The following is a 25,381-nucleotide window of genomic DNA, read 5'->3' as shown; positions in this document are numbered from 1 at the left end:
GTCTTATTATTTTAAGGTATGTTCCATTAATACCTAGTTTATTGAGTGTTTTTAGCATGAAGGGGTTTTGAATTTTATCGAAGGCCTTTTCTGCATCTCTTGAGATGATCATGTGATTTTTGTCATTGGTTCTGTTTATGTGATGGATTATGTTCATTGATTTGCATATGTTGAACCAGCCTTGCATCCCAGGGATGAAGCCAACTTGATCGTGGTGGATAAACTTTTTCATGTGCTGCCGGATTCGGTTTGTCAGTATTTTATTGAGGATTTTCACATCAATGCTCATCAGGGATATTGGCCTGAAATTTTCTTTTTTCTTGTTTCTCTGCCAGATTTTGGTATCAGGATGATGCTGGTCTCATAAAATGAGTTAGGTAGAAGTCCCTCTTTTTCTATTGTTTGGAATAGTTTCAGAAGGAATGGTGCAAGCTCCTCTTTGTACCTCTGGTAGAATTTGGCTGTGAATCCATCTGGTCCTGGGCTTTTTTTGTTGGTAGGCTATTAATTACTGCCTCAATTTCAGAGCCTGCTGTTGGTCTATTCAGGGATTCAACTTCTTCCTGGTTTAGTCTTGGAAGAGTGTAAGTGTCCAGGAAATTATCCATTTCTTCTAGATTTTCTAGTTTATTTGCATAGAGGTGTTTATAGTATTCTCTGATGGTAGTTTGTATTTCTGTGGGATCAGTGGGGATATCCCCTTTATCATTTTTTATTGTGTCATTTAGATTCTTCTCCCTTTTCTTCGTTATTAGTCTGGCTAGCGGTCTATCTATTTTGGTAATCTTTTCAAAAAACCAGCTCCTTGATTCATTGATTTTTTGATTTTTTTTGTGTCCCTATCTCCTTCAGTTCTGCTCTGATCTTAGTTATTTCTTGTCTTCTGCTAGTTTTTTAATTTGTTTGCTCTTGTTTCTCTAGTTCTTTTAATTGTGATGTTAGGGTATCAATTTTAGATATTTCCTGCTTTCTACTGTGGGCATTTAGTTCTATAAATTTCCCTCTAAACACTGCTTTAGCTGTGTCCCAGAGATTCTGGTACATTGTGTCTTTGTTTTCATTGTTTTCAAAGAACTTATTTATTTCTGCCTTAATTTCATTATTTACCCACTAGTCATTCAGGAGCAGGTTGTTCAGTTTCCATGTACTTGTGCAGTTTTGAGTGAGTTTCTTAATCTTGAGTTCTAATTTGATTGCATTGTGGTCTGAGAGACTGTTTGTTATGATTTCCATTCTTTTTCATTTGCTGAGGAGTGTTTTGTTTCCAATTATGTGTTTGATTTTAGAATAAGTGTGATGTGGTGCTGAGAAGAATGTATATTCTGTGATTGGGGTGTAGAGTTCTGTAGATGTCTATTAGGTCTGCTTGGTCCAGAGCTGAGTTCAAGTCCTGAATATTCTTGTTAATTTTCTGTCTCGTTGATCTGTCTAATATTGACAGTGGGGTGTTAAAGTCTCCCACTATTATTGTGTGGGAGTCTAAGTCTCTTTGTAGGTCTCTAAGAACTTGGTTATGAATCTGGGTGCTCCTGTATTGGGTGCATATATATTTAGGATAGTTAGCTCTTCTTGTTGTGTTGATCCCTTTACCATTATGTAATGCCCTTCTTTGTCTTTTTCGATCTTTGTTGGTTTAAAGTCTGTTTTTATCAGAGATTAGGATTGCAACCTCTGCGTTTTCAAAAATTTTATTTTATTTTATTTTATTGCTTTCCATTTGTTTGGTAAATCTTCCTCCATCCCTTTATTTTGAGCCTATGTGTGTCTTTACATGTGAAATGAGTCTCCTGAATACATCACACTGATGGGTCTTGACTCTTTATCCAATTTGCCAGTCTGCGCCTTTTAACTGGAGGCATTTAGCCTATTTACAATTTAAGGTTAATATTGTTATGTGTGAATTTGATCCTGTCATTATGATGCTAGCTGGTTATTTTGCCCATTAGTTGATGTAGTTTCTTCATAGTATTGATGGTCTTTGCATTTTGGTTTGTTTTTGCAGTGGTTGGTACCAGTTTTTCCTTTCCATAATTAGTGCTTCCTTCAGGAACTCTTTTCAGGCAGGCCTGGTGGTGACAAAATCCCTCAGGATTTGCTTGTCTGTAAAGGATTGTATTTCTCCTTCTCTTATGAAGCTTAGTTTGGCTGGATATGAAATTCTGGGTTTAAAATTGTTTCTTTAAGAATGTTGAATATTGGCCCCCACTCTCTTCTGGCTTGGAGAGTTTCTGCCGAGAGATCTGCTGTTAGTCTGATGGGCTTCCCTTTGTGGGTAACCCGACCTTTCTCTCTGGCTGCCCTTAAGATTTTTCCCTTCATTTCAACTTTGGTGAATCTGGCAATTATGTGTCTTGGAGTTGCTCTTCTCGAGGAGTATCTTTGTGGCGTTCTCTGTATTTCCTGGATTTGAATGTTGGCCTGCCCTACTAGGTTGGGGAAGTTCTCCTGGATGATATCCTGAAGAGTGTTTTCCAACTTGGTTCCATTTTCCCCCTCACTTTCAGGCACCCCAATCAGACGTAGATTTGGTCTTTTTACATAATCCCATACTTCTTGCAGGCTTTGTTCATTTCTTTTTCTTCTTTTTTCTTTTGGTTTCTCTTCTCGCTTCATTTCGTTCATTTGATCCTCAATCGCTGATACTCTTTCTTCCAGTTGATCGAGTCGGTTACTGAAGCTTGTGCATTTGTCATGTATTTCTCGTGTCATGGTTTTCATCTCTTTCATTTCGTTTATGACCTTCTCTGCATTAATTACTCTAGCCATCAATTCTTCCACTTTTTTTTTCAAGATTTTTAGTTTCTTTGCGCTGGGTACGTAATTCCTCCTTTAGCTCTGAGAAGTTTGATGGACTGAAGCCTTCTTCTCTCATCTCGTCAAAGTCATTCTCCGTCAAGCTTTGATCCGTTACTGGCGATGAGCTGCGCTCCTTTGCCGGGGGAGATGCACTCTTATGTTTTGAATTTCCAGCTTTTCTGCCCTGCTTTTTCCCCATCTTTGTGGTTTTATCTGCCTCTGGTCTTTGATGATGATGGTGACGTACTGATGGGGTTTTGGTGTAGGTGTCCTTCCTGTTTGATAGTTTTCCTTCTAACAGTCAGGACCCTCAGCTGTAGGTCTGTTGGAGATTGCTTGAGGTCCACTCCAGACCCTGTTTGCCTGGGTGTCAGCAGCAGAGGCTGCAGAAGATAGAATATTGCTGAACAGCGAGTGTACCTGTCTGATTCTTGCTTTGGAGGCTTCCTGTCAGGGGTGTACTCCACCCTGTGAGGTGTGGGGTGTCAGACTGCCCCTAGTGGGGGATGTCTCCCAGTTAGGCTACTCAGGGGTCAGGGACCCACTTGAACAGGCAGTCTGTCCCTTCTCAGATCTCAGCCTCCATGTTGGGAGATCCACTGCTCTCTTCAAAGCTGTCAGACAGCTGTCAACGTTTGCATCTGCAGAGGTTTCTGCTGCTTTTGTTGTTGTTTATCTGTGCCCTGTCCCCAGAGGTGGAGTCTACAGAGACAGGCAGGTTTCCTTGAGCTGCTGTGAGCTCCACCCAGTTGGAGCTTCCCAGCGGCTTTGTTTACCTACTTAAGCCTCAGCAATGGCAGGCGCCCCTCCCCCAGCCTCACTGCTGCCTTGCGGTTAGATCGCAGACTGCTGTTCTAGCAATGAGGGAGGCTCCATGGGCGTGGGACCCTCTATCCCACTATCATGCCCGGCTAATTTTTATATGTTTAGTAGAGACGGGGTTTCACCATGTTGGCTGATCTTGAACTCCTGACCTCAGCTGATCTGCCTGCCCCAGCCTCCCAAAGTGCTGGAATTACAGGCATGAGTGACTGTGCCTGGCCCCCATTCACTTTAAATGATGTCTAAATTTCTTAATGAGTCATATAACAGCCTTTGTGACTGGGTCCCCATCTCTCTCAAGACTCTCTCACATTTGTGACCTTTGAATGCTCCATGCCTCAGTTATATGTTAGCTGGAAGATACCAGAAGTCACCGTGGCCTCTCACATCCCACAGCCTTTTCTCATGCGGTGTCCTAGAGTGCACTCTTACCACATCTCCCTCTCACTCCGTGGAGGTGTCTCCTCTGCCCCCCACACCCCAGTCCTATGCACTTAACTCTGTTGTTGATCTCCATCATAATAATGCTTTTTGTTGTTGTTGTTAATTTCAAGTAGATTGCTGTTTTGTAATCATGAACAACTCTACTGAAAGATATAATTACTTTATGATCTCTTCAACAGGATTTTACCATGTTGAGTGCTGGATATTTTTATAGCTCTATAAATGGTCTTAAACTTTCTTCCGAGACACAGTTAAATTACTTGGAAACAGTTTGAACTTTCCCGGTCTTGCTTTTCAGATTCATTAGCTGACACAAGAGCGGCACTCAGCTAGCGCTGATTATTACCACTACTGAGGCCAGACCTTTCTGACTAGCCAGTGCCCCACAAATCATGAGGCTCTCCCTCTGGCTGACGGAAACAGGCACGCTTCTGGACCTTGTGGGAGGGCCAGGTACTCTTTCCTCTAATCCTTCCACTTGGTTCTTTTTTCCCAGTCCTGGGTAGTTTCTTCCCATGTGTAGACTGACTATGCTGACTACTTGAGGGAGACCTGCCACAGCTCTCCGGAGTTCCCTGTGTGCCACTCTCTCTTCTCTTTTACTCTGTCCAGTGATCACTAGCCACTTTAGTGTCTCCAAACTCTCAGTGCCATCTGCTCATCAGTGAGTCCACCAGGTATCACATAGTTCCCTGCTCCTGGCACTGTGGCTTGGAAACTCTCTCAAGTCATTAAGCCGGGGCCAACATAGGACTTACCTCTCATGTTTTCATTTTCTCAGGGATCACTGTCCTTTGTTGCCCAGTTCTCAGCATCTGGTAAACTGTCGTTTCATGTCCATTGTTTTTTGGGTTTGTGGTTGCTGCTGCTTCAGGTGGGAGGTTAAGTTCAATCCCTATGACTCCCTCTTGGCCAGAAGCCACACTCTCTACTCTCATGCTGATGTGTTTCTGTGTTGACCTGTCCTGCTGCCACCTGTCCTGTGAGCTCCTTCAAGGCAGGGCTGTGCTGATGCCAAGGGATTTCGCACCATGTTTGTGCTATTCATAAAGTCCGCAAATGTTTGTTGAATAAAGTAAGTGTTAGACTCCAAAACATACAAAGATGAATAAGACAATATCTCTGTCTGGAAGAAACTTAGAAGCCGTTGGGAAGACAAATCTCATGAAGCAGCATTCTAGGCTATTTGTTTTGGGGAAAAAAAAAGAGGAACAGAGAAAACAGTCCAGATGAAGAGGGAGTCAGAGTAACAGTCAGTCCTAGTGCAGATAGAACTTTCTTGAGGCACTACTTTCGTAGATGTTTTGTAACAAAAGGGTTCTGGTCAAACCAGTTTGAGAAAACCTGGTTTAAATAGATTTCAACGGGTCTCTTTACTGCAGGAATTACCAGAATCTTTAATATGTTCATGTGCGTTGTGATGTTTTGAGAAGGGAATAAAGTAAGCAGTGTTTCCCAATACTGTTTTGATGATGGGATCGCTCTGATCTTAACACATCTTGGAAGGCTGACATTTCTTGGAAAGCGCATTGCGAGACACCTTTACAGCATTGCCGATGTGTGATTGTTCATCCTTTGTTTCTCTATCTCCAATATCCATGAACCCGCTTCTGCAGAGCAGCCTCTTGCTCTTCTACTGTTGCACACCACAGAACATAAAGTTCTTCCCGTGTTAAGGCTACATCTAGCTTCCCATAAGTCTTCAAGTTATAAAAGGGCATAGTGCTGGGTTATTTTAAATAGTAAGCTCCCCTAGTGTGCAGAGAGTGCAGTGTACAGATCTTGGACTCTCTCATTCCGTTTAAGAATCACAGTATCTAGCTGGGCGCAGTGGCTCACAGCTGTAATTTCCACACTTTGGGAGGCTGAGGCAGGAGGATCACTTGAGCCCAGGAGTTTCAGACCAGACTGGGCAACATAGTGAGACTCTGTGTCTACAAAAAATTAAAAATTAGCCCAGTGTGGTGGCGCATGCCTGTGGTCTCAGCTACTCGGGAGGCTGAGGTGGGAGGATGGTTTGAGCCCAGGAGGTCCGAAGTTGCAGTGAGGTATCATCATGCCACTGCATTCCAGCCTGGGAGACAGAGTGAGACCCTGTCTCAAAGAGAAAAAAAAGAATCACACTATCACAAAGGTACACAGTACACGAAGTGGTTCAGTGGTTTCAAACTCCATTTTCAGCAGCAAAAATGGTTCTTCACTTCTATGTGAAGTACTGTTTTTTAAATCTATAATCTGAGGACAACCAGGTGCTGCTGAACTTCTGTTGTCCATAGTCTACTGTCAGAGACTTAGGTGTCTGGTTTCCTGTTAGAACACCCTATATTTTGTGATGAAATATGTGGTTTCCTTCAGAGAAGAGGTTGAGCGTTAATTCTTGGAATTTTGCCTGTCCTCAGTTAATTGCACAACCTTGATCAGTGCAGACCTCAGTCCTCCCTTTCCAACATTCCAAGAGATTGTTTTTTCAAAGAGAAAAAGAAAAAAAAAAAATGTAGGCCACAGGGAAGCTGATAGGGGCTCTGGCCACAGCAGAGAGCTGTCTCAAGCCTGGCACGGGCAGAGTCAGGGCTGGGCTCCTGGGTGTCCCAAAGCTCTGCATTTACCCAGAGACAAGAAAAGGACTTTTCAAGTTTAATTAAAAACAGGATGACCCTGCTAGGCCTCTCATTGACATTGCTAAAAATAAAGTAGGGAAGTAGCCTGGTCTCTTCACGGTTTAATCCCATTACATGTAGAAGGGGTGGGGACTGGAGCTAGTAAAAGACATGATTTGTCTCAGATGGCTGTCTGGGGTCGTGTTTATCTCCTCTGTGCTATGCAGTCCCAGATTTTAAAGTTCTGATACAATCAGCTCTCGGTTGTTGATGCCGTGGGAAGGGAGCAAAGGGACAGACAGTCCTGCCACTGTGGCTCTGCAGGGCTGTCACTCACTCACTCACTCTGGGGGCCACTGGGACTCGTCGCCTCAGCTCTCTGCTCACCGCTCTGGTACCACCCCTGACATAGGCCTGGCTTTGTAAATAACCCACTAATTCCTATCTGATCTGAGTGTCACAAAAGAGTTATCTGTGAGCCCCTTGAAGAAGACCCCCACTTCCTCCTCATACCCACAACACACTCAGACATGGTGCCTCCCTCCCCATTCCAGAAGCCCTGCTTGCACATATGTTCACGTCGGGGCCTTCTGACTCTGTTCATTTTGTGGAGGAAGTAGTGGGAGTTGTTTGTTTGTTGTATTAACTGATTCTCATTTCTCTGTGACAGCCTCACTCCTTTAGCCTACTACTGAATACCAAGACTCTGGAAGACTTTCCGTTGAGTGTGAGAGCTTCACACATTCATGTGTTTGCTTGAGCTTTCATTCATTTCTTCAACCAAGGGTGTTAAGGGAATAACCCCTAGATTATTACACAGTTGATTTTGCATCAGAATCCCAAGAAGAAGAGTTTCATGGGCCACAACCTTAGACGTTGAAAGTCCCAAAGAGTGCTCCAGACCAATGGGTTTTACTTGCCACCAGGGGACCCAGAGGTAACCTAGGCAAGGGCTTTCATAACAGCTATCAAGGCATTGCTGGGATGACTATACCCATCTAAATGGGGATTATTGAAAAATAAGGTGTTTTTGGTGCCCCATATGAGACCTCCCAACTCCTGTGCTAGAAGATTGTGAGACATGAAATAAGAGAGAGCGGCCAGGCACAGTGGCTCACGCCTATATTTCCAGCACTTTGGGAGACTGAGGCAGGAAGATCTCTTAAGCCCAGGAGTTCGAGACCAGTTTGGGCAACATAGGGAAACCACATCTCTACAAATATTTTCTAAAAAATTAACTGGGCATGCTGGTGCATGCCTTTGGTCCCAGCAACTCAGGAGGCTAGGACAGGAGGATTGTCTGAGATCAGGAGGTCAAGGCTGTAGTGAGCCGTGATAGCATCACTGCACTCCAGCTTGGGCAACAGAATGAGACCTTGTCTCAAAAAAAATAAATAAATAAATAAAAATAGAGAGTATATCAGTCTTGTTGACAATTGTTTCTCCACCACTTAGCACATAGTAGACAATACATAATTATTAAATAATTTACAAATGACTAGTTTTCTTTTTTAAAATTTTATTTTAAGTTCTTGGATACATGTGCAGAATGTGTAGGTTTGTTACATAGGTATACGTGTGCCAGTGGTTTGCTGCACCTATCAACCCATCATCTAGGTTTTAAGCCCTGCATACATTAGCTATTTGTCCTAACGCTCTCTCTCCCCTTGACCCCCACCCCACAGCTGGCCCCAGTGTGTGTTGTTCCCCTCCCTGTGTCCATGTGTTCTCATTGTTCAACTCCCACTTATGAGTGAGAACACACGGTGTTCGGTTTTCTGTTCCTGTGTTATTTTGCTGAGGATGATGGCTTCCAGCTTCATCCGTGTCCCTGCAAAGGACACGATCTCATTCCTTTTTATGGCTGCATAGTATTCCATGATATATATGTGCCATATTTTCTTTATCCAGCCTATCATTGATGGGCATTGGGGTTGATTACATATCTTTACTATTGTAAATAGTGCTGCAATAAACATACATGTGCATGTGTCTTTATAGTAGAATGATTTATATTCCTTTGGGTATATAGCCAGTAATGGGATTGCTGGGTCAAATAGTATTTCTGGTTCTAGATCATTGAGGAATCACCACACTGTCTTCCACAATGGTTGAATTAATTTATGTTTCCACCAACAGTGTAAAAGCATTCCTATTTCTCCATAGCCTCATCTGCATCTATTGTTTCTTGACTTTTTAATAATTACCATTGTGACTGGCACGAGATGTTACCTCATTGTGGTTTTGATTTGCATTTCTCTAATGATCAGCGATGTTGAGCTTTTTTTTTTTTTCATGTTTCTTGGCTGCATAAATATCTTCTTGAGAAGTGTCTGTTTATATCCTTTGCCTACTTTTTGATGGGGTTGTTTTTTTCTTGTAAATTTGTTTACGTTCCTTGTAGATTCTGGATATTAGCTCTTTGTCAGATGGATAGATTGCAAAAATTTTCTCTCATTCTGTAGGTTGCCTGTTCACTCTGATGATAGTTTCTTTTGCTGTGCAGAAGCTCTTTGGTTTAATTAGGTCCCATTTGTCAATTTTGGCTTTTTTTGCTTTTGGCGATTTCATCATGAAGTCTTTGCCCATGCCTATGTCCTGAATGGTAATGCCTAGGTTTTCTTCTAGGGTTTTTATGGTTTTGGATTTTACATTTAAGTCTTTAATCTATTTTGAGTTAATTTTTGTATAAGGTGTAAGGAAGGGGTACAGTTTCAGTTTTCTGCATATACCTACCCAGTTTTCCAGCACCATTTATTAAATAGGGAATCCTTTCCCCATTACTTGTTTTTGTCAGGTTTGTCAAAGATCCGATGGTTGTAGATGTGTGGTGTTATTTCTGAGGTCTCTGTTCTCTTCCATTGGTTTATATGTCTTTTTTGGTACCAGTACTGTGCTCTTTTGGTTACTGTAGCCTTGTAATATAGTTTGAAGTCAGGTAATGTGATGCCTCCAGCTTAGTTCTTTTTGCTTAGGATTGTCTTGGCTATACAGGCTCTTCTTTGGTTCCATATGAAATTAAAATTTTTTATTCTAGCTCTGTGAGGAATGTCAGTGGTAGTTTGATGGGAATAGCATTGAATCTTTAAATTACTTTGGACAGTATAGCCATTTTCACTATACTGATCCTTCCTATCCATGAGGATGGAATGTTTTTCCATTTGTTTATGTTCTCTCTTATTTACTTGAGCAGTGTTTGTAATTCTCCTTGAAGAGATCTTTCACCTCCCTTGCTAGCTGTGTTCCTAGGTATTTTATTCTCTTTGTAGCAATTGTGAATGGCAGTTCATTTATTATTTGGATCTCTGCTTGTCTATTGTTGGTGTATAGGAATGCTTGTGATTTTTCTACATTGATTTTGTATCCTGAGACTTTGCTGAAGTTGCTTATCAGCTTAAGGAGTTTTGGGTCTGAGACGATGGGGCTTTCTAAGTATAGAATAATGTCATCTGCAAACAGAGAAAATTTGACTTCCTCTCTTCTTATTTGAATACCCTTTCTTTCTCTTGACTGATTGCCCTGGCCAGAACTTCCAACTATGTTGAATAGGAATGGTGAGACAGGGCATACCTGTTTTGTGCCAGTCTTCCAGCTTTTGCCCATTCAGTATGTTATTGGCTATGGGTTTGTCATAAGTAGCTCTTATTATTTTAAGATATGTTCCATCAATACCTAGTTTATTGAGAGTTTTTAACATGAAGGCCTTTATCAAAGGCCTTTTCTGATCTATTGAGATGATCATGTGGTTTTTGTCATTGGTTCTGTTTATATGATGGATTATGTTTATTGATTTGCATATGTTGAACCAGCCTTCATTCCAGGGATGAAGCCAACTTGATCATGGTGGATAAGCTTTTTGATGTGCTGCTGGATTCAGTTTGTCAGTATTTTATTGAGGATTTTTCCATCAATGCTCTTCAAGGATATTGGCCTGAGGTCTTCTTTTTTTGTTGTTGTGTCTCTGCCAGGTATTGGTATCAAAATGATGCTAGCCTCATAACACGAGTTAGGGAGGAGTCCCTCCTTTTCAATTGTTTGGAATAGTTCCAGAAGGAATTGTACCAGCTCCCCTTTGTACCGCTGGTAGAATTCGGCTGTGAATCCATCTGCTTCTGGGCTTTTTTTAGTTGGTAGGCTATTAATTACTGCCTCAATTTCGCAGCTTGTTATTGGTCTATTCAGGGATTTAACTTCTTTCTGGTTTAGTCTTGGGAGGGTGTATGTGTTCAGGAATTTGTACATTTCTTCTAGATTTTCCAGTTTATTTGCCTAGAGATATTTATAGTATTCTCTGATGGTAGTTTATATTTCTGTGGTATCAGTGGTGATATACCCTTTATCATTTTTATTGTATCTATTTGATTCTTCTCTCTTTTCCTCTTTATTAGTCTAGCTAGTGGTCTACTTTGTTGATTTTTTCAAAAAAACAGCTCCTGGATTCATTGATTGTTTTGAAGGGTTTTTTGTGTCTCTGTTTCCTTCAGTTCTGCTCTAATCTTAGTTATTTCTTGTCTTTGTCTAGCTTTTGGATTTGTTTGCTCTTGCTTCCCTAGCTCTTTTAATTGTGATGTTAGGGTGGCGATTTGAGATCCGTCTAGCTTTCTGATGTGGGCATTTAGTGCTATAAATTTCCCTCTTAACACTGCTTTAGCTATCTTTTGCTTCTGGTATGTTGCAAATGACTAGTTTTCAATTCTCTGAACACCACTGACTGCAAATAAGGAAGGCAACAGAGGTAAATTTGGGAAATGAATGTGAATAGGAAAATCAAATTTAATGACACTTCCATCTTTTGTTGCTCATTGGAGAAATACAGATCCCTAAACACTGTGAGGCCTCAGTGGTCTTTCCCTGCTTGCTCTAGACCCACATCATGTACTGTACGCCCCCACACTCTGTTGACCTCCTTGCCACACTCCCACCCTGGGCTTCCATGTGGTGGTTCCCTCATCCCTGACTTATTTAAGCCCTATACTTTCTTCACATCTTTACTCAATCCTCAGTCCTCAGAGAAGCCTACCCTAACCCTTCTGGCAAAACCTAACTCTCCCACTGTGTCAACACAGAAGCCTTGCACTCTTCTTTCTAGCACTTTTCTCAACAATGGTTTTATGTGTATTTCTTTATTTTACTAATGTCTGCTTTATTTCACAGCAAAAACCATGAGGGAAAGGATTAGATCAATGTCAATATCTGGTACACAGTAGTTGCTTATACATATTTGATGCATGACTGAGTGAGTGGATGGATGAAGAAGCAGTCACCTAAGAGCAGGGATTTCCATGACCTGGGGTCCATGGATCAGCTTCTAAATCCCCAAACCTGAGATCGTCCGCAGTGATGGGTGGGTTTGCATGGTTTCTAAGGGAAAAGCTCAAAGCTTTTGACAGATTAAAAATATTTAAGGGTTTTCACATGAATATGTTTAATTATGTGAAGAGAGAGAGGAGAAAAAGAAAAGAGGAAACTGAAAAAAACATTTAAAAGGATAAAGGGGAACTTTGTAAATTGGAGCAGTGCAGAAGAAAGGTGAGAGGGGAAAGAATGAGAGGGCAACTGGGGGACAGTTATTCCTGAATAAATTCTCTAAACTAAGTGAGGTTGACTGTATTCAAGACCCTATGTTAGGTACTATCAGGGGTTCAAAAAATAGCCAGATGTGACTGCTACCCTCACATCTAAAAGGAGAACATCCTGGGTATGAGTTCAGGGTAAATGGAAGGAAGTGATACAAGAGAGGCTGGGATGGAGCGCTTTGCTAGCCCCGAGGGAGGGAGATTACACATAGCAGTAGAAGAAGGGAAGATGATGGAAGGCTTCCTGGAGGAGGGTAACATTTCAATCTATTCTTAACACATGGATAAGAGTCCAAGGAGGAGGGGAGATGGGGTAGGTGAGCAGTCAGATGAGAGAATATAAACAAAGCTGCTTGTCCAGGACACCAAGGAGCGTATCATATTGTCAGACTCTTGACAACAGCCTTTGTGGAGCATCCGAGCTGGGAGACACCTCCTATGGCCAGTCACAGGCACAAAGCCAGTGGCATCTAGAGGTACCACATGAGACAACCTTACTGAGGCCAGACAGACATGGAGAAGGAACAGTCCAGCCCCAAAGAAGATTGAGAATGAATAAATACACAGCCCCCTTAAAACTTCTGGCAAAAATAAACTCATCCCTTGTCCATAAGTGCTCTTCCCCACAACACCTCTGCAACTCCTGAAACGGCTCCACACTCTCTCCTTTAAAGAGATTGTGCTAATGTGATCCACAGGGACGCCAATTTCTAGATGTTGTGTTATTGTTGTCCTAAGATTCCTGGGCTTAAGAATTCACCAAATATTTAGATCATATGAGCTCGAAACATATGTGACGGGTGTGCACGTTTTCCTAGTTGGTGCCGATTCCCTTTTGACTAGGTCAAGAGTTACGAAAAGCTTCCACTGTAGGAGCAAAGCAAGCTGGGGAGAGGTTGCTAGACCTCAAGACTTTTGCTGGTGTGAAAAGACACCTGCTGTCTACTGTTACTAAATCTTCACCTGGGCCTGTTAAATCTCAGGGCCTCTCTTCTCCCATTTGCAAAAACAGCTCCATCTCTCTGGCCTTTCCTAGCTACCCCAAGAACTTAGGTGTCCCCGGCAGTGAGGCACATGGCACTACAGCCCCAGCACAGTTGGTGGAGTAGACCTGGGCTGGGATGACAGCAGGCAGGGGACCGTGATTAGGAGGACTGACGATGGCTCCCCTCTTGTCTCCAGAACACACTTTGGTGAGCATTTCTTGGGAATGAAATGGCTCAGCTTACCCCAGGGACACTCATAATCCTAGACAGCACCCTAACTCTGTGCTTTACCTCCCAGAACAAGTCGCCGCGGAGTCAGCTCTGGAGTTCAGTAAGCACGTTGGGTGGGTTTGAGACAGACTCAGGGGGCCTGTCCAGAGGCGTCCCTGAGAGATGGGATCAGCCTAAGGGCCAGAACACTGGGTGAGTCCGTTTTCATTCTTATTTGGACTGAGATTAGAGTACTCACCCTACTTTATCCAGAACGCATAAGGGACTTCTGGCAGGGTTGGTCCTGAGCAAGACTGTAAAGCAACTCGGTTGAACCTTCAGTGTCTTTTTCTGCTCCCGCCTTTCCCATTTGGAGGTGACTCCCCACAGCTGCTTTCCTTTCTCTGTCCTCTCCACCTGCCTGGCTGCCCCTAGAGCTCCAGAACTTTCTGAAATTTTCTGCCTACTCCCTGTCAAAATTTATTTTTTCTAAAACTTGTCCCCAAGACTAAGATGCCCAAAGTGACTCTGATTAGGAAAGTCATGATCTGGGGATAAAAACAATGACTTTTCATTCCTCTTCCCAAATAAAAACTACCTTCGACCACAGAGGCCTTTGGGCCCTTGCTGAGTCCCATGTGGAGGTCACAGGCAGTGGGGTGATAGTTTCAGTAGTGCTTACAAAACTCCACAGAATCCTCTTTCGCCCATCAGATGTCATAGCTGTACCTAGTTTAGCTCAGGCCTGAGGTTGTGTAATAATTCAGAGCTCTGATGGCAGGTGGTTTCCATCTCAGAACTACCTGGGAGCTTGCTGAGAAGGAACGTGAGACCATTGTCACACGCAGGGGGAAAAGCACTGGAATGGACTGGAAGTCTGCCTGGGGGAACATATGGCACACACTTACAGAGTGTCACATGTCTGTCATCCTTGAGGGGTCATTGTGGACTCTCAAGGGTCCGTGATAGGCATCCACTTACCTCTCTAGCCTGAGGAATGTCATCTGCAGCCTTGCTCCTCAAAGTGGGGACCTTACCTCTCAAAGCAGGGTCTTTAGAACAGCAGCATCAGCATCACACCGGAGCTCATTAAAAATACAGACTCTCAGCCCCGCCCCTTCCCCCAGCACTACCCAATCAGATTCTGCATTTTAACAGGATTCCCAGGGGATTTGTATGCACATGAACAATGGAGATGGCTAGGAGAGGTAGCTTATGTCTGTAATCCCAGCACTTTGGGAGACAGAGGTAGGAGAAGCTTGAGCCCAGGGGTTTGAGACCAGCTTGGGCAACATAGTGAGACCTCGTCTCTCCAAAAATAAATAAATAAATAAATAAATAAATAAATAAATAATTTTTTAAAATTAGCCGTGTGTGGTAAGGAGTACCTCTAGTCCCAGCTGCTTGGGAGGCTGAGGTGGGAGGATTGCTTGAGCCTGTGAGATGGAGCCTGCAGTGAGCTGGGAGTGTGCCACTACACTCCAGCCTGGGTGACAGAATGAGAGACCCTATCTCAAAAAACAAACAAAAAACACTGGAGACACAGGGTCTTCCTGCTGGTTGTCCCTCCTGAAGGTCCTCACGGGAGGAGAACAAGCTTTGTGGGCCTAGCTTCTTCTACCTGTGCCGCCACATCTTATACCAATCAGCAAGGACAGGACTAGGTCCAATGCGGATGGGGACATTCCCTTCAACCCGCATTTGGGAGGTTTAATGATTGTGTGCCATACCGTTTTTCTGTCTTACCACCATGTTGCTTCTGTCCCCAGGCAATCTATAAGATGGTTTCCTCCGTAATGAAAATGCCTGAAGATGAGTCAACCCCAGAGAAAAGAACAGAAAAGATCTTCCGCCAGATGGACACCAATAGAGATGGTAGGAGGCAGGGGCTGCACTGCTTAGCTCAGATGAGGGTTGCTGGAAGGACTGGGGAGTCCATACTGGGAAGTGCCACTTGAGGTCCTTCATGCGAGTGGCTCATCCTCCAAGCCTCCCGAGTGGGTAGGAGGGGAGAGGACCAGGTGGCCACAGGAGAACTGAGCCCAGAATTGTGGGAAATGCCTTATTTCTAGTCTTTTCTATCCTCCTTGTAGGTCAACTTCTACCTCCAAGAAAATAGAATGGATCTTGTGGGGCAAGAATGAAAGGACCCAAGAAACCATTGTTAGCACAGACCCATCCTTGGGACAGGCTTAGGCCACAGCAGGCTGGGGCCCTGCAGTCCAGGTCATCAAAATGGGGAGAGGGTTGTTATTCTGTTGTTCTGCCCAGGTGCTGACAGCCTTCACTCCAGCCTGCCGAAGGGGTTTTGTTGGAGTCTCCTGTGCATGCACTGAGATGTTGTGTTTCCCAGAGACAGTGGGCTCCCACAGTCACTGGGGTGCCAGGGCTGGTGGTGAGGGAGTAAGGTGCCCAGCAGGTTCCCACCCGGATGGTGCCACCCACAATTCAAACCCAACAAAGTGAAAAAGAGAGTTGAATTTCAAACTTAACAGAAGGATTTTGGATCTTAAATTGCCAGAGAGAATACAGAAGGCCCAATTATCCTTGAATTTCAGATAAACAGCAAACAATTGTTAGGATTAGTATGCCAAACTAAAAAAGTCAATTGCTGTTTATCTGAAATTCAAAGTTAACGGGGCGTCCTGTATTTAATTTGCCAGATCTGGCAACGCTATTTAAATGTTATACTTGAGTGAAAAGCGCTGAGCCAGGCTCTGTAGCTCTTGCTGTTATTATCAGCTCACCCGATCTGTTCAGAGGCCCCGGCAATTCTTGTCAACCATGTGCACATGCACTTGGGCCCCCACCTGGCGCTGATCTACAGAACAATAGAAGCCTTCGCCATAGAGAGAGCCTCTGTCTCTTTTTATCCCCCGCCCAGGTAGAGCTGCCTGAGAATCTGGGTTTGTGTGGTATGGGCCAATCTGCTTGCTTTGTTTCCTCCACAAAGGTGCCATTCCATTTTGAAACATCCTATGTCCCTTTATTTGCTTTGATTTACAATGAATAGTTGTGACTAAACAAGCATGGGATTATTTTAATTAACTTGTTGATATTAAACTGCAGATTTTACTGGTACTCAAAAGCACAATGGGTTTGTGCTGTGCTCTAGGTCCGGACACCTCTTTAGGATAGGGCTAAAGGATGGGAGAAGATCAGATGTCACAGGATAAAGCCCTAACTCTGTGTTGATCGTAGGCAATGAATTAGGGTCTCTCCATTGGTTCTTTGCTGCTGTAGGATCACAGAGCCCTGATTGAGTTAGCATTCTCAGAGCACAACTCACTGCTAAAGACCTGTGCCCTTCTAAGGGAAAACCTTGTGTTTAAAATTAAATTAAATTTTCAAAGGTTAGGGTTGGGGGAGGAGGGTGGGAGCCATAGAAGGAAGGAGGAAGAGGGACTGTAAGTTCACAACTCTCAGAGAAATCTTAGCCCAACCAGGGGACGGGGTGCTTCAGCTCAGTGCTTGGCTACTGGACCCCAGAATTATGGCCACCTGCACCCCTCCCTGTCTAGAGCAGAGCAGACCTCACCTAGAGTCTCCTACCCTTAGATTTAGCTTACCTGATGCTCTTGGGAACTAACCTCTGGCCTCTGATTCGAAGAGAAAAATCTGGGCCCACAGGCAAGTTCTCCTAGGAACCAACTCTGAAGCATGCAGACAGTTAACTGAAGAAAGCCAGATATCATGCCGAGCTCCAGGTCTGCCCCTGCTACCTCCAGCTGGTGCCTCCCAGAGCCGACCTCTGAGAGATTGCAAAGTGTTCGGAGACCACACCAGTCTCCCTTCTGTCGTGCCTTGCCAAGCTGGAGGAAGTCATCACCATTTTAACTACTGTGGACAGGGCAGGACTCATAAAAAATGGCCAGAACACAAAGATTGGCGGGGATCAGCTCTACAAATTAAAAATAAATTAATAAATACATCCCTATGTTTTTCCTTCATGGAGATAAAGTGGGTTTCGTTAAACAAGAACTAGGTTCTGGTGGGGAGGGAATTGTGGCTGGGGAGAAGATATGTTTGTTGGTGTTTCTGTTGGGGGAGGCCCCCTCCTGTCAGGTTTGGAATAAGTTGGAAAATAAAAGAGGACAGAGGTCAAAAGAGAGAGAGACACTGGAGGCTATGGCTTAGCGTGAGAGTCCAAGGGCGTGCTGAAAAACCCACAGGCGTGCAGAGCCAGGCAGGCCAGGTGCTGCCCTTGGAGGAGCAGATGGAAATAAATCCTCTCTCGTGCAGCTCCTTCCAAGAGAAAAAGGGAGGGCAAGGCTGGGCGAAGATGCCTGGCAATTCCTCCCAAATTTACCAATCTAGCATGTCACTTCACTCCCAGGGGCGAGGTAGACAAACAGGAAGGGTCCTTCTGGAAGCACCAGGAATGGGGAAAGCCTTGCAGTCCCCCCAACTCCTACCCCACCGCCCCCTCCTCTCCTCAAGTGACAGAAGGGCCTTCCTGGAAAAGAATTCCATACGTGCCCCAGCGTGTGCAGAACGGAAAGGTCACCGGGGTCTGAGTGGGAGCCCAGGCTGCTGAGCCTCCCTCCTCCAGCCATCAGGGTAGCAGGAGAGCACCCTAACGGAGAGGCAGAAACCCATGGGTTACCCTCTGCCTTGAACACATACCCTGCTCTTCCCCTGACCTCAGATGGAGGCACAACTGTCTTCCCGTGGTGTTTGTATAAACAAACACTTATGTCCACGACTTCTTCCCCAAGATAGGATGGGCTCTTGCAGCAAACCTAAGAACACAGAGTGGCGTGAAGAACACGAAGTGGCTCAGAAGGCTCCGGGGAACATCATGGGAACCAACTGGGTGCTGCCAGAGGCCAGCTCGTTCTCATAAAGGCAGGAGGGCCACTTATTTTACAAATGCTGAGTGAGCCTCTCCAGGGCGCCTGGAGCCAGGAGGTCAGGGACCAGGTCAGCGTCATCCAGCACCCTCTCCCCAGCCCCAGGCCCAGGGCCGGGCACACAGTGCGCTCTCAGGCAGCGGTGTGTGATTGCCACTTGCACTGTCCTAAGTGCTGGCAATGCCATGGTGAACGAGGCAGCAGTGTTCCTGGAGAGTCCCCTGCGCTCTTCCCCGGGACAGGTGAGTGCTGTGTATCACAGCGGCAGTGAGGCTGCAGGCAGAAGGTGAACCGACGCTGCCCAGCACACAGGAGTGGGAAGGGTGTAAGCTCATGCAGCTGCCACCAGCCACCACTCACCCGTCCTCTTGCTTCCTAGGAAAACTCTCCCTGGAGGAGTTCATCCGAGGGGCCAAAAGCGACCCGTCCATAGTGCGCCTCCTGCAGTGCGACCCGAGCAGTGCCGGCCAGTTCTGAGCCCTGCACCCACCCATTGAATTGTAGAGCTGCTTGTGTTCCCTTTTGATTCTTTTTAACAATTTTTTTTTTTTGCCAAACAATATCAATGGTGATGCCGTCCCCTGTGCGGTCTGATGCGCCTTCCTCCGTGACGCCTTCAGCTTCTTTTGTCGTGGATGCTTCGTGGGAATGCCCAGAGCCCCAGTGTGCTTGTGGAGAGCATGGACAGACTTTGTGGTGTTCATTGTTTGACGGTTTTTAAGCGTTACTATTATTTTTTCTTTTGATTCTAATGTCTCTGTTCTAAAACCTAAGACTCGGGGGTGGGGGGAAAAGAAGGGAAACCCACCCAGTCCCGTGATTCTATTGCAAGCTTCAAGGGGCTTATTGTTTGAAAGACAAAACTCCCCGCCTGGGTCTGTTGTCATACATGCCGCTGTAGGGGTGATGGATGGCAGCGGATGCTGGATTCCCCAAGAACAAGTTACCCTCTGGGGTGAGGCTATTCCAGGGAGCTGGGACATTTCCCCATGGGGGCCCACTCCCCCCTCTTCCCCAGCAGGTTGTAGTTTCTAAGCTGTGAACATTTCAAGGTAAATTAATAGAGGAGAGGAAAAAGATGGCTCAGCTATTCTTTCACAGGTTTACACTAGTTGAGCTAATATGCGTGTCTTTGGAAATTAAACACAAATGGTAACCTAGTTCAAAACCAGACCCATCTTGTTGCCTATTGTGATAAAATAAAAAGACTGCTGTATATAACATATTGGGTATTGCAGACCAAATTAAGTGTTTTGCCTTGTTTAAATGAAATGCATGTTTAGTGAGCACTAATACAATCTTATTCCAGAAGACTGTTTTTAGTAGCTTATTGTGAAGTAAGACAACTATAATGAATGTCTATGTCTTGTTTTGAAGTCATATCTGTCTTTGCACAAATGTACCAATCGACAAGTATATTTTATATATTCCATAAAAATACAAAGTAACCCTGACTAGGGCCCAACCTTAATTTTGAATGCGTTTCCAGAGTGGCCGTGCCTAGAGGGCAGATGCAGAACAGGTGGTAGTGGGACAGGACAGTTGGAGCACAGCAATGTTAACATGTATTACGGGGAGCCAGGAGTGTGGTTTGCCTCCCAGGCCCAGCAGCCCATTGACAGCATTAGACTGGCGGCATGGTGCTTTTCTGAGCAGATCAATACTCTGCAGACTCGAAAAAAAAAAAAAAAAAATTGCATACATTCTTGGAACTTCCCAGTGGTTTAATCTGTGTGCATGGTTAGGGAGCCAGGTCTGGAATATTCAGTTTCCCTGCCCCTGTTAAAAAGTCAGAGGTTGGGCAGTCATCAAATTCATCATAAAGACAAGGGCAAGTGCATCTGTGGTTTCCAAGGCCCCCCGATGGAGAATCCAAAAGTATTTTCCATTGCTGTGCTCTTTGAATGCAGACTTCTATTTCCAGAAGTGACAGCACAAGTCTGAGTTGCTGTTTGGTCTGGTGACCTCAGACACACTGATTTGAATTGAAAGCTAAGAGTGAAAATTTGCTGGTTACAGGCGAGTCATATTCTCGCAAGTAGCTGGCAAAGGGAGGCCCAAATACTTGAGGTTGTTCATGGGGAATTTGCCCGTAAGAGAAGGCAGAGAGGTCCCCAGTGGGTATATTTACTGCCAAGCCACTTGCCGAAGAACAGGAACCGCAGAAGGAGAGACATCATAACCAGGAGGAAAACGTGGCCGAACATGCTAACCTCCAGGTTTCTATGTATGACTTGAGTCTGCTGTAACTGGTAGCAGAAATCCAAATTTCTTTGGTAGACCAAAAGGAACCAAATCTGTAGGGTGAAACTTTGAGACCTAGACTCTATAAAAATAATCCGAGTCTTTCCCCAGGGGTCAGTTCCTCACAGTGGTTCTGTACCAAGACTTGCCAAATTCCTCCATGGCCAAGTGTTAAAACCTGTTTTTGAAAACTAGCGAATTAACCTAAGACACAGAAGGCAGACTGGGTGAGGAGACCCAGCATGCCCTATTGGCAGTGCTCAGGAGCTGCATCGCACTTTCCCCTGCTCTGGATCGAAGTCCTAATTCCTTCCTTTAATTCTCCTTTGGTAGGTGGAATCAGTTAATGTTTTGAGAAACTTGCCCGGGCTCTGCCCTTAGTCAAGACATCTCGTTGAGCCAGACCCACTCTGTTCCTTGGAACCTAGAGCTGGAGTGAGGACTAGAGGTCTCCGGCTATTCCAGAAAGAAAAGTGAGCCACATGCAGGCCAATGAATGCCGACACTTCCAGAATGTATGGAAATGGTCCCTGTCCTGGCCTGCCACTGACCCTGTCTGTATTTTCTCGGAGGTGGCTTTTCTCCTTCTCCTTCCCAGGAAGGTCTTCGTATGTCAAATCCAACGCACTCAAGTTTGGCCAAGGGACTCCACAGCACCCAGAAGGCTGCATGCCTCAAGGTTTATGTCACTCCTCTGCTGGGCTATTCATTGTCATTGCCGTGTTCAGGGACCTTTGGAAATAAAACCTGTTCTGTCCCAAATAAAATCAGCCTGTGATGTTCAAGGGACTGGAATAAAGTGGCTTATGACCTGAAGGATTCTACAGAGTGTTCGACTGTTCATACCTCGTTCAGAGTCGGGGGTTGGGGGACTGGGGTTGTTGTCCCATCCCATCAGTATGCCCACGGTGGATTTAATAATATATAATTTATAAGTCATAGCCTATGGAGTGGCCCGTATATCAGTTGACTGTGTAGCTCTTGCCTGGCATTAAAGCATGTTTTTGGTTTAACATGATTGTCTGGAACATGAGATTTTCATGCTGAAACTGCTGCCACAGCTGAATCTGTGCCTTATTGAGGCTCTAGCTTCTGATACTGCCTTCCTCCTGGGTGTTCTTCCTGCCTAGAGCGACGCAAGGAACCAAGGTGTGTGAGTGGGGGATGAAAGAGGCTGCTGACCCCAAAGTTATGTTCCAAGGCATCCTTGGTCTTTATATGAGCTTCCTTACATCCCTCCCTCCATGGTCTCCACTTTCTTCCCATCTCCTCCCCTTCCTCAAACTATAGTCCAAATGTTAAGTACAATAAAAGGAGAAACTGAGGCAACCTCCCCTTCAGTGGGATCTGGGTAAGCTTCAGGAAATAAATAATCTCTTCACCCCTCTCAACCTGAGAAGATTCAGTGAAAAAGATGACATGAGGCAGAGCCTACACTCTGAAAACCAGTTCCCATCACAGTGTTGGCTATTGTTGCTGTCATTGGCCTTGCCTCCAGCACAGGAGGCTGTTAATGTAGAGAAAAGGAGCTGCCAACTTGCTAACTTGAGTGTTAGCCAAGGGAGAGCCTCACGGGCCAACTAGACCTTGTGTGGGGGGTAGAGTTGCCCTCGAGGGAATCTTTTCCTACTGCACACAGTCGGCCACTATGGACCAGTGATGGCCCTGACACCATGAGTCCTGAGCATGAATAACACAAGTCTGATCCTGAGAAGGTGTCTGGGTGTCTCCAGTCTCATCAGAAGCCTGCCTACCAGCAACCTGGGAATTTCCAGCAAATTTCCAAACCTGAGGCTCCTATTTTCAGGGCATTTTCCTGCTGCCCCAACCCAACTGAGTCCCCACACATCCTAGTTTGGTACCCACCAGCTGAGGAAGAGTCCAAGTGTTCTCTCAGTCAAGGGCAAAGGAGAACACAAGAGCTGCCTTTGAAGGAATGGACCTCCTTCTCTTGCCTGGCTTGTCTTTGCCAGAAGTATGGTGAACGCTTTCCCGAAAAATTCTGGTTTGGAGGTGGCCGAAGAAACAGAGAAAAAAACATTGAGTCTATGTTTTCTAAGTCAGTAGAATATCAGTCAAATCCACCTGGAACAGATGATTGCATAGGGAAAAATATTCAGGCTGAGGGTATCACCAATGATCTATTCATTTCAAGCAGGGTTCTCTACAGTTGAATGCTGACCACATGTCCAGGACTTAGACAGGTCCTGGGCACTTGCGGTACTGGGTGCTAACGTAAAATGCATGGTCCCGTACACCCTTGGGGATGCACACAATGATTACTCTGAGAGCATCCCAGTCTTATTTCATGACTTCTTTTCTAACACTATTCCAGGAAATGGCTGACATTTTAATAGTTCTCTAAAAGAAATAGTGAAAATGCTTCAAAGTGCAGGGGTAGCAGGGCCTTCCAACCCTTATTAAATACTCACCTCTGCTACCAATACATAATCCTCATGAAGACAGACAGGTAAAGACACTGTCTCAAGATGTATTTTTTTTCCGGTACCAGTATTTAATCACTTTATTGGGTTCCCATTGAGTGTCCAGTGGCGGCCGAACACAGAACCAAGCACTATATGCAATCTTGGAGGTAGGCATGGGGGTGGGGAGGGTTGGGGTTATTAGCAAAGAAGCAGGAGACCAAGCTCACAGCCAATGCCTTGAAAACAATTACAAAGTAGCTTACACCTCCATCCCATGGCAGAACAGAAATCAAGTTCTTTCCACAGTGGTCCATGAGGGGTGTTTGCTGCCAGGGATCAAACGGGTGATGTTCACCTTGGTGCCTTTTCACCATCCTCTTCCTCTTTCTTGCTGCTTCTCGCTGATCAGAGGTCCCGCTGTAGAATTCCGGAGTCCCCAAAATTCATTCCTGAGCTTCTAAAATGAATCCCATGCACCCATTAAGAGAACTCAGAGACATATAGGGACGAAGGACTCCTGGGAAGAAAGGGCGTGTCGTACTAGGGTGATTGATAGTGCAGAAAACCCACTCAGGGAAGTTAAGTGCAGCCTGCCTGACTGTCTATTGGAGACTTTTTAAAAGAAGGGGTTGGCCTTGCTCCAATCTTCCCTTAGGAGAACCTGCAGCTGAGAGCAGAGTGGCCTGCCAGGCTCCAGGTGCCATGCCTGTGGAGCCCCTCTGAGGCCATGCTCTCCCGGAAGGTGAATGGCTGCACACAGCAGGGGCGTTAGGGCCGTGGCTGTCTGTGGCAGGGGCATTAGGACTGGGCCTTCTTGCCCAGAGTGGGACTCCTCCTGTGGGCGACCATTGCCTGGGGCTCCCCACTGACCTGGCTGAGACTTTCTGGGAACTGTGCTATGGTCTGAGACTTTTTCCACATGGACTTCCTCCAATAAATCTGCTAAACTTCTAATCCCATCATGTCATCTACATCTTGGAGGACCTCAAGTGACACAGCGACCTTGCCCTTAACCTTCCCATTGACCCCCCAGGAACAAAGAGCTCCAACCGTCGAGTCGGCAGCCTTCCCAAAGTGAGGATCACAGTGGTGACTTCTCATCATATCCAGAATGTCTAAGGGTAAGAGGGGTCTATGTGTCTTAGGACTAGGGAGATGACAGCCCTGACTCTCCCAGGGCAAATGTTTGTCATTGTGCTGATAGACACCAGATCACTATCCTTTTGCACCCCGCCTCCTATGAGGGCAGACTATGTCTAACTTGCCTCTCTCTCTCCAGCACATGGCAAAACATCAGGTCCAGAGTAATTGAACTGAATCAGTGTAGAGAGTGGAAGGCAAGAGCTGGTACTAGACTTCACGACAATGACAATTAGCCATCATCGCCTATCCAACCAGCATCTCATTCCAGGGAGCTGGGTGGCACACATGGTGAGCACCTAACAGCAGGACCGTGGCTGCCACAGGCCAAGGGGGAGGCTGTCTCGGGAGATGTGGAGACCAACTCATGCCCTCAGCTGGACCTACTTGGGCAGCTGGGGAGAGCACCAAGACCTCCTAATAAGGCTGTGGAACACAGTCATGACAACACTCCTTGGGGCCCGTTTCTAATCCCAGGATCTCTCCAGAAGGCTCTGCAGTGAGCGCTTCCTCCAGCCCCTCACTTCCCAGCCCCTGGTCTAGGCATGGAGGCCACTGGAGATGCCGCTGGAGTTGAAGTTGGTCAAGAGAGGCTTCCTAAAGGCAAATGTTTAGCCAAGATTTGAAAGCTGTGGACATGGATAGACAGAGAGATGGGAAGATGTAGAAGAATGTAGAAACGCTACTTGTTTGGAACAGAGCTGCTCTTGGGAGATAATCATGGACAGCGGTTAAAGGAGTGTGGGCAGCCCCACAGAGTGGTGCCCACCAACGAAACCCCAGCAGATACCGGGATAGTGCATACAGGTATTCACGTTCGAGCCAACAGATCCTAAGGAGCCTGTGGGTTCCAGGGCAAGAGACTGTGAGAAAACTGGAGTTTGAGCCACATGGTTTCAGCCTCCATGCGGAGGTTGGTGCAGGTGAACTAAGGAAGCAGAAAGCTTTTGTGGAAATTGAAGGGCGAGCAAGTGTGCCTGGGAGAGAGGATGGGCAGAAGCAAGTGAACAGAACCAACTCCCTGCCCCAAGGGACTGGCCAAGAATAACCACCCTGGGGAGCCTGCCGTGGTCACACAGAAGCCTTGGAAGTCCTTCAGTCCTCCTCACATTTAACACTGGGGTGAAGCACAGCAAAGTAACTTTACCAGGAAATCCCTGCTCTGTTGAAGCCCAGGACCTGAAGGCGGGGTAGGCAGCTAGAATTTTCCCACATCACACAGAAACCTCTCTCCAACCAGGTAAAAATCCCCAATACTGGCCACGCAGAAAGCACCAGGCACTGTTG

General features: G+C 45.5%; 1 protein-coding gene across 12 annotated transcripts in view; it reads left to right on the top strand.

Moving 5' to 3' along the window:
• NCALD (neurocalcin delta) overlaps positions 1 to 21,525 on the top strand; it is a 443,361-nt gene extending 421,836 nt beyond the window's left edge. For 11 of the 12 annotated variants that reach the window (XM_077942599.1, XM_077942592.1, XM_077942593.1 and 8 more), the window contains 2 exons: positions 15,201 to 15,306; positions 18,664 to 21,344. In XM_077942599.1, the coding sequence (XP_077798725.1) occupies positions 15,201 to 15,306; positions 18,664 to 18,761 (204 nt within the window). In that variant the 3' untranslated portion in view covers positions 18,762 to 21,344. 12 annotated transcript variants of the gene reach the window in all.
• The last annotated feature ends 3,856 nt before the right edge of the window (positions 21,526 to 25,381 follow it).

Source organism: Macaca mulatta, chromosome 8 (assembly GCF_049350105.2).
Source record: "Macaca mulatta isolate MMU2019108-1 chromosome 8, T2T-MMU8v2.0, whole genome shotgun sequence".
Lineage (NCBI taxonomy): Eukaryota > Metazoa > Chordata > Mammalia > Primates > Cercopithecidae > Macaca > Macaca mulatta.
The sequence above is the reverse complement of the archived record's forward strand: the minus strand, read 5'-3'. Positions and strand labels throughout refer to the sequence as shown.